Source organism: Lepisma saccharinum, chromosome 1, assembly GCF_977018435.1.
Source record: "Lepisma saccharinum chromosome 1, izLepSacc3.1, whole genome shotgun sequence".
Lineage (NCBI taxonomy): Eukaryota > Metazoa > Arthropoda > Insecta > Zygentoma > Lepismatidae > Lepisma > Lepisma saccharinum.
The window spans coordinates 168,102,418-168,115,116 of record NC_139229.1 but is presented as its reverse complement, the minus strand read 5'-3'; the positions used below and the strand labels follow the sequence as shown (position 1 = coordinate 168,115,116).

General features: G+C 32.9%; 1 protein-coding gene across 2 annotated transcripts; it reads left to right on the top strand.

Moving 5' to 3' along the window:
• The first annotated feature begins 518 nt into the window (after nt 1-518).
• LOC145989944 (uncharacterized) lies at nt 519-10,836 on the top strand. Of its 2 annotated transcripts, none has more exons than XM_083125487.1 (2): nt 519-609; nt 8,946-10,832. In XM_083125487.1, exon 2 carries the CDS (start codon nt 8,962-8,964, stop codon nt 10,021-10,023), a length of 1,062 nt encoding a protein of 353 aa, XP_082981613.1. In that variant the 5' UTR covers nt 519-609; nt 8,946-8,961; the 3' UTR covers nt 10,024-10,832. The 2 variants fall into 2 exon arrangements, with proteins under 2 accessions (XP_082981613.1, XP_082981608.1); XM_083125482.1 differs by lacking the exon at nt 519-609 and adding an exon at nt 2,208-2,370 and having other exon boundaries at nt 8,946-10,836.
• Nucleotides 10,837-12,699: the final 1,863 nt, after the last annotated feature.

The window sequence follows — 12,699 nt, the reverse complement described above, 5'->3', positions numbered from 1 at the left end:
TGAAAATTCCAACACCCACGGAACTAAATACACTTATTTTTACACAAAACCCACACATACTAAACAACATTAGTAAGTTTATAAAGAAATCCCAAATCACTATATAATAAGGAAAAAAAAACAACAAAAAAAAAAAACAACATGGACATCTAGGTAATAAAATGTAACCCTGTGTATATAATTTGTCTACATTTTTTTTTTATCCCTAACAGGGCACAAGATACCCAGTAAGAAGACTCCTCGGTGTGCCTCGAAGGAGTGAAGAATAGTAAATGTTTAACTATACTAACATTCCCAAACTGTGTGATCGTCTAGAATAAACTAACAGAACTACCCAACACACAATTTAGATCTAAAAAAAAAGAAAGAAAGAAAAAAAAAAACATAATAAGAAAAGTGAGAGTCTGAACTTGGCCAAAAGTCACCAAAACAGGTGAGGGCCATTAATGAAACCAAGCAAGCAAGCAAGCAACACAGAATACTAACTACGGTCAACCAATCTCCCATAAGACTGAAACAGCCAGTTCACAGGTGAAGGCCATTAAAGAAACCAAGCAAGCAAGCAGCAACAGCCAGTTCAGCTAGTTAAAGTTAAAGTACTGTAAAATAGTAAGTTTGTTTTTATTTCTTTTATCTGTTAACATTTTAGTGGTCTAAATTATTAAACTCATAAAGCGTATTGCGTATTAACTTAATAATTAATACATACTAACTTATAAGGGTAAAAATTGACGTTGTTTAGAGTAGGCTTACGAGTACCCCAGCTTTTTCAACACGTCTTTCGTTCAGTACCCAGATGTAGTCTTTTGCTATAGGAAAATAATGCTGACTTGGTAAAAATTTACTATCCTTCGGACACCTCTATTTTTTTGGTTTCGTCAATTTTTGACATTGATACTTACGTATCTGCTTCGCGGAACATTCCTGAAGGTGTATTAACGTTGTTTTGATGAAATTAATTGCAATTTTTCACATTACCAGAACGTCTTTCTGGTAGGTGTTTTTCCTTGCCTGAGACACAATATCGCGAGTACACCTTCCTACATAATTGCGCGTCCGGCTTCTCTTTTGCCAAATTTTTGACATTCGAACTTACGTATCTGCTTCGCGGAACATTCCTGAACGTGTATTGACGTTGTTTTGATGAAAGTAAGAGCAATTTTTCACCTTACGACTACTTCTTCCTCCTACATTTCCATTTGCCTCACACACAACATGGCGCGGACACCTTCGTAAATAATAACGCGTAGGAATGACGCATCGGCCTTGTTTTTTCTTGATTTTCAATTGTTATGCAGTGTTTCAACCTTCGGAACCCAAGAAATGCCCGTAGACAAACTTAATCAGATCTATTTCTTTTTAACTTTATTTTTCGCGTTCTGACACCAAATTTTAACTATGTATCCCAACCTAACTGAACTAACCTATCCACGCACCAATGGTTCGTGGGGCTAGCGCCAATGGTTCGTTGGACTATCCGAGAATGGTGTGTGGGGTTACGAATATGTTTTTCGAAACCAATTTTTAACTATTGAAACCTTTGCGTGGCCCTACTAACCTATCCACGCGCCAATGGTTCGTGGGGCTAGTGCCAATGGTTCGTGGGGCTATCTTTTTCACTATTGAAACCCTTGCATGGCCCTACTAACCTATCCACGCGCCAATGGTTTGTGGGGCTAGCGCCAATGGTTCGTGGGGCTATCTTTTTCACTATTGAAACCTTTGCGTGGCCCTACTAACCTATCCACGCGCCAATGGTTCGTGGGGCTAGCGCCAATGGTTTGTGGGGCTAGCGCCAATGGTTCATGGGGCTATCTTTTTAACTATTGAAACCTTTGCGTGGCCCTACTAACCTATCCACGTGCCAATGGTTAGTGGGGCTATCTTTTTCACTATTGAAACCTTTGCGTGGCCCTACTAACCTATCCACGCGCCAATGGTTCGTGGCGCTATCTTTTTCACTATTGAAACCTTTGCGTGGCCCTACTAACCTATCCACGCGCCAATGGTTCGTGGGGCTAGCCCCAATGGTTTGTCCACACCCGGCACAAACTTTACAACACACCCACCACACGTCATTCTCCAAACCCTCGATCCACAGTTCTAACTCTCGTCGCAAACGCAGGCAGTTCGAAACACTGGATACCAACAAAACACAATCACGACACGTCATGATAGTCACGACGGTGTATGAAGGTGATGGTGTATGAAGGTGTACGAACTTCATGGTATACGCAGATGTACGCGCCAAACGCTATCTCCGTCGGAGAATTAATTTTCAACGAACAACATGAATTTCAGCTATGAAACATTGCAACATCACACAAAACACCTTCCCGATGTTCGACAATGCTACAGGAACTTATTACGGTAAGTAGTCTCTTCTGTACAAATAAATAAATGTGTCCGAAGGATAGTCAACTAGTACCAAATAGGTCTATATAGAAGGAGAGAGAACCACCCTTTCTTCTATAACTTCTGCTTTTGTGTAGTCTTCCAATACCAAAGCCAACATATTCGGGTCTTTGTTGACGGTCCATTGAAATAAATTAAAAGGTACCTTACAGAGGGTTACAGAGCAAGCAAAAAGAGCGTTTAAGTAAACAGTAGCCTAGCCCAGCATTTAAATATAGAAAAAAATGACACTGATGCTTAGCCATTGTTTGGCTCTCCCCCTACAAAGCAAGCAACACAAAATGAACAAATTACTGTCAACAATATAGGTACCATACAGTACATCATATGATATGATATGATTTATTTCATTCCTTTGACCATTGTACAGTGGTTGTTTTCCACACATGGTATGGAACATGTCAGCACATTACAGTTAATAATTATTTTCAAATAGGTACAAGTGTGAAGATATTATACATAACATTTAAAAAACATTGATTACATTATAATTGATTCTACTTGTTCTTGCTGTTAGCTGCAAGGTTTACAGTAATTTACATACATATAATAGATAAGAAATCAATACATACATATACATGTCCTAGGAGTTCATTTAGGATGTTACAATTTGCAATTTATTGTCGGGTACTCTTTAACAGAATAAAAACAATGATCTAATAGGTATTTTCTTTACATGCTTTTTATATGAGATAGCTGATTGTATTATTTTTATGTCACTTGGAAGGTTATTGAAACAGTGAACAGCCATGTATTTAGGTCCTTTCTCAAATCACAAAACATTTTAGTGAGCTCGTGTCCAACATTATACTGTATTATAGCTATTATGTTAATTATTGTGATTCGCTCTAAGTACCAGCGCTTCATAATCATGTACCATTAGCATTGTCATTGACTTACTGTGGTACTAGCACATGTCCATGCGCCAGCGTATCTGTACTACCAGGAATTAGATATCTTTTATCATCTTTCCAACTGAGTGACTTCTTATTTAACTCTTCTGTATAAATTTCATGTTTATGACTCCTAATAACATGCTGTTTATGCAAGCACTCTTTTTGATTGAATAAGCAATTTTTATAGTCCTCAAATTGGATTTCTTTCTTTAATACAGCTTTTTTAATTCCTTTCAATCGTTTGTCTACCTTATCGTCAGTTCTATATGCATACATTTTACTCCTTAACCCAATAAATTCTAACATTGGTTTGCCATTTAATTCGTCTTTCATTTTTCCAATTACTTTTTTATTTTTTTCACTATATAATTCGCTATCCTTAGGATAATCACTCGTATCAAATAAATCAGAATTATTTTTCATAAAAGTATAATAATCGTGATTTTTGAGTTCAAATATGTATGCGTCGGTGTCTACGTATAATAATTTTATATCAGTATCAAATTCATTCTTTAATATATTATAGTAAAAATCATACATTAGAGCTTTAGATAAATCTAGCACAGCCTGCCCAATATAAATAGGTTTATCAAATTTAACTGATGTTTTATAATTATGAACTGCAACCAAGTATTTACTAAAAATGGTTCTAGACTTAAAATTAGGTTTATTTATTGCTTTCTGGACTTTATTGTCATCACAGTATAATTTAATATTTTGTTGTTTTCTAACTGACTGCATAGATTTACCAAATACACTATTAGACATTAATTTCCAAAAATCTTTTTCAAAGTCATTTTTTGCTTTCTGTCGCTGTTCAGTATTAAATTTAATATATGGGGCAATAAAATCAGATTGAGTAAATTTAATTCCTCTGTGAATTTTTGTTATTTTCATTCCCAATTCTGTATATAGTTTTAATATTTTATAGTGAACAACATAATTCTTTTTATCATAGAAGTGACATAGCAACTTTGGTACTTTACCACCTGGGAGTATTGCATTCTCGGGTGCAAGTGGAAGGTCATTGAACTTATTTTGAAGATCTTTTGGAAAAGATAAATCTACTTCTAATAGATAACCAGTTTTATCATCAGAATTTAAAATATGTGCAGCAGAGCGCCCAGTAGGGCTAGCACTTCGTGCGCTGCTTGTTAGTGACTTTTCTAAATTATTTAATTCTTCTTCAGTCATCCATTTAAAATTCTTTTGTGGTAATTTCTGTGATAATGAGTGACCATATAAATTATTCATATCATTATAGTGAATTTGTGTGTTTGTGTCTGCTTTAGAATATCTATTGGAGCACTGACTTATTCCACCTCTTATTCCTTTTTCGAAAAACAGATACATTTCATAATCAGTTAATTGTTCTAATTGAACCTTGGTATATTTAAGCATACAATCCCAAGCTAAAGCTGGTGTTGTATAGTACCAAACAGGATCTAACTCATATGAACTATTTAATCCTAAGTCTCTAAAATTTTCAAATACATCTGCTAATAATAAAACGTCTAATTTTAAATATAAATCATGCCATTCACCTAAATCTTTAATTTTTAATTTATTCCATACTTTTTGAGCATGGTCATAGTCACTCCAAGAAATATTTTCTTTGGTTAAATTAGAATAAAATTTTTCAATTGCTGGTAATTTTGTATCATTAAACTTAGCGAAGCTGTCCATATATTCGTAAGCATAAATTCCTTTTCTTATAGTTCGATTATATTTTAAATTACAATTATTACAAGCAGCCCCTCTGTATTTTCCAGTATAATGATCATGATCTCTTACTTTTGGATTATCTTTGGTAAATTCATTATTACACAAATAACATACTGTAGCTGTTAAATGTTTAATTTTTATTTTGTTTGTGAATTTCATATCTTCATTTTTCTTTAATAATTTTTGTATTGTTATTGCATTTTCAGTTATCTTATTTATAAAGCATTTATCAGCAGTTTCACACTTATGTATGTGTAAAGGATTTTCTATGTTTCCGTAAACGCTTTTTACATAAAGTCCATAACTACAAGGAATATGAAGTTGTATCTTATTGGTATATGATTCACTAGGGTTTGGTTCACATGTCTGAATTGGCTTTAAGATTGATTCAAAATCACAGTAAATTACATATGGGTGTCTAAGCATTCTTTGAAAATTTTTAAATGATATTGTAGGTTTATTTTCTGTTCCATTTTCTATAATTCTAGATTTTGGCATAACAGGCAAGCAGGTTTCATTGTTATTACATATTACTTGATGTTTCTTAACAGCTTCTTCAGTTCTAGCACTATAATTTAAACATCTTCTGCAGAAATATTTTTTATTATTATTAATTTTTAATTGGTTATTTAATAAACGACTTAAACTTTTTATCCAACAGTAATGGTTTTTGGTGCTGTTACCAAAATAAAGCAGGTCAATATTATTTTCAAACTCTTGTTTTTTATTATGATATAATGGGTATATGCTACCATTTTCATACCCAAATACAGTTACATTAATTTTATTCTTTGCTTCAAATTTAGGTATCTGATCAATAGTAACCGGATATTTTACACAATCAAAATCTAAGTTATGATTAATGTTTTTATATTTCGATGGCCTTTCTTTATTTTTTACTGGTTCCTATAAACAAGATAACACACTATATTTAAAGCACTCATTATCAACATTTTTAACATTAATACAAGCTTGCTTAGCTTCTATCAATTCAGGTAATTTTATATATGAACTTCCACTTAATGGTTTATATTTATTAATATTAATTCTTAAATTGTTTATTCTGCTTATAACCCAGCCTGAGCCTTTCGCTTCTAATTCATCACATCTGGCTATAAATAAATCTCTTTGTGTATCCCAGAAATTATTAAGTTCTTCCAACGATCTGATTATTACATTAGGTAGTTGAAACTTATGAACCATTTCATGTTCTAAATTTTTAAAATCACATTCTAACTCTAAATTAATTTTAATATTTTTATGAATTTCTAAAGCATTTTTAATAAGATTATTCGCTTTATTCTTAATTGAGTCCATATAGTAAAACAAATCAGAATCTCCTTCTTTATTGTTATGTTGATAAGTTAATAACCTACCTTTAAAAGCAACTTCAACTAAAATAAAATCAGGTTCAGGATTATGTTTAGCTTTATGAAGCTGTAGCCTAGTTTCTTTAATATACTTACCACAAACATCACATTTTATTTGTTTTATTCTTTTTTCTTTGGAGGTGCTATTATGTCTTGATCAAATGGAAATAAATCATTAATTTTTTTTGTTTTCTTTTTCTCTTTTCCTTCTTTCATATTGCCTGATTATCTGTATAATCAGATCAGCTTTTTTATATCTTGTAATATATTGTATTTTTAAAAGTTTTGCAATGTTATATAATTCTGGTAGTTTAAGTTTATTTAAACGTTCTTCCATTTTAAGACAACCAATTTATTATAAAAAAAATTATTCAATAAACACCTACCCCCTTATTATGCAATTTAGTTTTTAAGTGTCTTTGATAGTGTGTTTTGGTATAATATCTTCCACATTCACATAACAAACGTTCACAATTTGAAAGTATTTTGCATTGTTTACATCTTCTATCAACATATTTACCGTTGTAAAATTCATCTGGATGTTTAAATAGTAAACAAACAGAACAACGAAGCGCAGCAAGACTACTTGAAGGATCAAGGTTGTCCATTTATTTCGGAAAAGATATTTTCAATAAAACGCACCGAAGGTGCTATGCGGGCAGCCGCAGCTTGACCGCGCCTAATGTAGCTAAAGTTATTATTTTATTCTCGTGTTCTTTAAATTGTGCGTTCATATTTCTAATCATAATTCTTTCAAACTCATTGGTTGCAGAATCTTCTGATCTGTATAAACCTTTCACTCTTCTTTGAAATTCAGCGATCTGTGTTGTGTCAACTTGATTCACTTATTTATACCCAATATTTTTTCAATTTAGACATTTATTGCAAATTAGGTTTACAAATAAAATTGTATTAAATACCTTGACATTTTGTTGTACAATTTTTTATGTATGCTATAAAATAAACTTAGATAATAAGTAATATATGTAAATCTTAGAAATATCTCTTATTTTATTTTCCCATTGATAAGATTTTTTTATAAAAATCATTTAACTTTACCGTTAATTATATTTTTCCCTTCAGGAATATTAACTATTTGGATTTTTTCAATATCTTTAAATGTTGGACCTTTTTTACTAGTTTTCATTTCTAATAATTCTTTTTTAGAATATTCATTAATACCTTTCTTCTCAAATATAGGTTTAAAATCATCTTGAAACTTTATATCTTTTAAAGTTTTATTCATATATCTACTTATCTTCTTATTGTCTTTTGTTTCTATTATCATCGTACTAAACATTTTGTTCATTTCGTCTATACCACTTTCGTCATTGTGTTTAGATGCTTGTTTTGTTATAATTTTTTTATATTCCTGTTCTCAGGCTAATAATTTATCAATTATTTCTTGATTTCTAAAATTGGAGTATTTATATATTTCTTTAGTAATAATATGTTGAATGCTTTAAAAAATTTTCTTATCATTTCTTTATATGAATCTGGAAGACCTTTTAGGTTTTTAACACCATTATTGATAGTTTGAATATTATAACCCGATTCTTCAATTAATTCTCGTAATTCAGGTACATTGGTTATTAAATTATCTAAACCTATTAATTCACTCTCACTGGGGGTAAATAATTTGATTTGTTTTTCCATTTATATATATATTTTATTTTAGAATATTTACCTTACCACATTTCTTTACCTTACTATATTACGGGATTTCTTTACCTTACTATATTACTGTATTACCTTACTATTTTGCAATACCATACCTTACAGTATTACTATACTATAATACTACAATACGATACTGAATTACACTACTTTACAATAATACCATACTTTAACAAATATAAAAAATAATATACATAAATAAAAGATGTCAAGACCGATTACTCCAGATGAATTTGTTAAACTTTTAAAATCTTATAATTTCTTAAATAATTCAATTAATTCTTTTTGCAACAAATATAAAGTTAATTCTAAAACTGTAGTAAAATATTTAAAAGCCAATAATATATCCTATAATCAAAAAGGAGTTGTTAATTTACCACCCCGAGATAATTATGGGCGTTTTATGTTAAATTTAAAGGTTAAATCACAAATTATAGTAAAACCTAAATCTAATACAAATAATGAAGCTGGGTTAAATAATGTAAAATGCAAGGAAGTTAGATTTCAAGAACCATTGAAAAAATGTCGATCAGTAAAAGACTTGAATAATCTTTAATTAGTTTAAATATTCAGTTTCATAATTACAATTTCTCATTTGTGTAATTTTTGAATTTCTTATACTAGCCAGAAAAAAGGAAAGGCTGTGATTTAGATGTGGTGTAGTGACATTTTGTTAAAATTTAAGATTCTAAATTTTAGACATGGTGCTATGGTTTTTGTCATTGCAATAACTTTTAGGTATCATATTTTAGATCGTAAGACTTTAGTTTTAGAGATAAATCCCCTTCTACCAGTGAAATTGATATCTCCATATTATACTGCCTGTTTTTCCTGAGGTAGTTTATAATTTTTTCTTTCTCAGGTCCAACCTAGGCAAGATGGGTCTTTTTGATGACGTAGTTGCCAACTACAAGAAAGACAACTTCAGGATTCTAGAGTTTCTACAGTCTAGACCACCGAGTACTCCACAAGAGGCTGTGGCCCCCATGAAGGACTTTAATGTGGTTCTTTTCCGTGACTGTGTCATTCACAATATTTTAGAGCAACGCCTGGAGCTAGAGCCTAGCACTACACAAAAGTTGATTGAATTTTTGAGAGGGGACTTCAATGACATCACCAAACGAATCACGCTTCAAGTGATGATACACTACACTAAGATGGATGTAGAACTCCAATATCGTAAATATCTTATTCGCGGTGACATGGATAAGTTACCAGAAGCTGAAAGATTAACAAAGGCCAACTTTTTTGATGAGTGTATAGAGTCATTTGTGACTCATGCAAGTATGGATTGCGGAGTTGATGGAGTAGTGTGGTTATTGCCCGAATATACAAAGAAGGACATTCAGAATGCTCTCTGTAGCAAAGCAATGATAAGTGCATTTGAGGAAGCCATGAAAAAGCTGGGCAGCACACCCATTCCAGATTTTGGCAAAGAAATTGCTAATCTGAAGATATACGGTGTTAAGAAGTTTGCTCCCTTGAGGAACTTGCGTGGAGCCTCCTTAGTAGATGGGATCCTGCTTTGCATCAACAATTTGGCGGGATATGAAGGAACTGCTATTAATAAGGCTGACATGATAACACTTTCCGCGCATGAATGTACCCATTTTTTAGGACGTCTTATGTTCAATGATTTTAACTTTTCAAGCCCAAGCAAATGTTTGAGTGATGATTGTCAAAAACGACTTGATCAAGTTCTTCCAGATACATCCTTAGAAATGGGACGGCATACAGAGCTACTTTTATTTGAAGGGGTCCAACCAAACTGGGATGCATCCACAGAAGAAGTCGCTACAATATTTAACACCCGTTTGCATACCTATACAACCTATCCAATTATTAGGTCAACTGAGCGGAAGACACTAGGCTTAAGAATCCGTACGCCTGCTTCTCCACCATTTGGAATCGATATTGAAGACAAAGACTACTTTTGCTAGTTTTATTGTTAAGTGGGACAACACAGCTCCTGTTGGAGACTTTAATATTGTTTGAAACGAAAGCATTCAACAAGCGTTGCAAATCGCCAAGCAGTTTGATTAACGGTTTGCAAATAATGAGTATGTGTACATTAGGTATAAATGAAATATCTCTATGGGTTCTGGAATACAATACTATATGTACAAAATTATGAAACTCCTTGTGTGGGATTTGTGTGATCCTTGAAAAAGACTTCTGCACTTACATAATTAATATTTTTTGTAACCGGGTTTGTGTGTGCATAAATTCCTGATTGGGATTTGTCTTGAAAGATAGGGGTGGCAAACCCTACAATTTTTTTGGTTTTCTTGTATGTTGTGTTACGTTGAATGAAGGACCATTGCACCATGTTTCAGTACATTATATCATTTTGAAACTCATGTAATATATCTTCAAATGATTTGGTAGAGTAAACAGAACATTTGAGTTGGAAGAAGCTATTTGAAAATAATTATGAACTATGGAAGTGAAAGATATGGATGTATAAGATATTCCAAAAACACATTTCCAATGCATGGTATATCCGGAGCATTTTTTGTTGTTGTTTTGATGTCTACTTTCTTGATGATTCTAAATATAATATTGTTGAGCTAAGTTAGTCTGTTTATTCATTTTTGTACCTGACGAATTTGTAAATGGATTCTGGATGTACAGGTGGTAGACCAGCAACAGCTGAACCTCGCCCAGCAATAAAGTCAATTCAATTCAATTCAATTCATAGTAATTCTGAAAATTCAGCTCTTTTCATGTCCATTATAAGAATATTGCGATAAGCAAAGTATATAATTGCGATTTAGAGAAAGTCGAGACGAAGGGTGAGAAAAAAATATCCTGGCCAGCATGGGGGTCGAACCCACGACCTCCGCGTTATCAGCATTCAGCATGGCTCTAACAAACTGAGCTAACGCGCCTACTTGACGGCAACACTTGATTTTAGCATTGATGCAAGCGGCAAGCGCCATAATGAAATTAATCTTTATTGAAACAACGTTCTGAAGAAATATCGCTTTTTTCGATTTTCGTAATTTAAGTTTTACGTTATAATCGTTGTTATCGTTTTTACGTTATTTTCGTTTTACTCGATTTTCGTTATTTTTAGTTTTTTATCGTTTTGACAGTTGGCAACTATGCTTGGAGAAGATGGCTGCCTTTTTGTTTACGCTGTCAGAAGTGATCGTGGTTGTTTTTTAGGTTACAAATAAATATTTAAGTAATGTGCAGAATAGAATTTTATTTCACAAGGTAAGGGAAGGTATCAATTATACAGTTTTATTCACGGGTTAGTTACATTTTCCTTGTTTATAAAAACATTTGCTCACAGAGGTGAGAGAGATTGAAGTTGTGTCGGCCTTATCTGCGTTTTGCCGTTTGCAAACACTTGAGCTGGGATAAAAATTTTCTTTGTGATTCATAACACAGTTACAAATCATATCACCATCAAGCCCAAAGTTCATGTGGCATATGTGTGCCACTTTTAACGAAAGTTCTGTTTTTGTTCTGGGAAAAGAACGAATGCATTAAATATAGATGGTAGTTTCGCATGTAAATCACTAAATGATAAGCCACACTGTAACAATTTTGGATAATATTGTACATCGTGAAAAAACTTTCTCAATTTTCTTACTTGTCTCAAACTTATTCCAATGTTTCTTAATTCAAACCACTGCTTCCAGCTGTGTTTCACTTTTCGTTCGCTCTTTAGAATTTTAAAGCGATTAAAAATATTATCGAGAATATATCCTAAATTAAACACTTGATGGGCTGAGTTGCTGTTGGCCTTAATAAATGCATTTGAGGCTCTGCGACAATTTTCTATGGCTTCATTTAACAGTAGATTATCCGGTACTATATAGGTGTTTGACTTACATCACGATCCTTCTTGAGAAACCCGACAAACGTTTCAAAATAATTTCGTACAGAAACTACTCATCGTTCGATATTGAGAGTTTTGAAACGGACGCTAAACATTTTCACTGGGACAATATTAAGCACTTGGAGAGTATTGACAAAAAAGTAAACTTTCTTAATAATGGTATTAAGACTATTTTCCATAAGCGTGCCCCTACACGTACTGCACGAATAGCCAAGAAAAAAGTACCGTGGGTAACCGACAATACCAAACTATTAATGAAACTTAGAGATAATGCTCTCAGAAAATATAAACTGACGAACAATCCGTCACATTGGGATTATTATAAAGAACTGCGGAATTTCACCACGTCGGTTATAAGACAGGAGAAGAAAGCCTACCTCTCGTTCCACATCAATAGAAACGTTCATGATTCGAAATTAATGTGGAAAGAGATAAAGAAATGTGGCATTTACGGAAAGGTGGAGCCGAGTGTCCCACACTTTTTAAATGATCCGCATCTGTTAAACACCCACTTTATTGACAGCGCCAGTCCCTCTAACCAAGAAACCGATCTCATCCTCGAAGAGTGCGAACGCTTCCTTACAACTACATTTACTGAAAACGGCGACACCTTCTTCTTTCGACCCATCAAAGAAGTAGAAATTGCACAACTCGTGTCCAAAATCCGTTCCAATTCCTGTGGCACAGACGGCATAAACCTAAAAATGATAAAGCTAATTCTTCCACACATTCTTTCACCTCTGACTCACTTGATAAATTTCTC

Excerpts from the sequence above, each read along its gene's own strand:
- LOC145989944 (XM_083125482.1), top strand. The coding sequence starts at position 2,291 with ATGAATTTCAGCTATGAAACATTGCAACATCACACAAAACACCTTCCC. Across the intron at positions 2,371-8,945 it reads TGCTACAGGAACTTATTACG|GTCCAACCTAGGCAAGATGG; the intron begins GTAAGTAGTCTC and ends TTTCTTTCTCAG.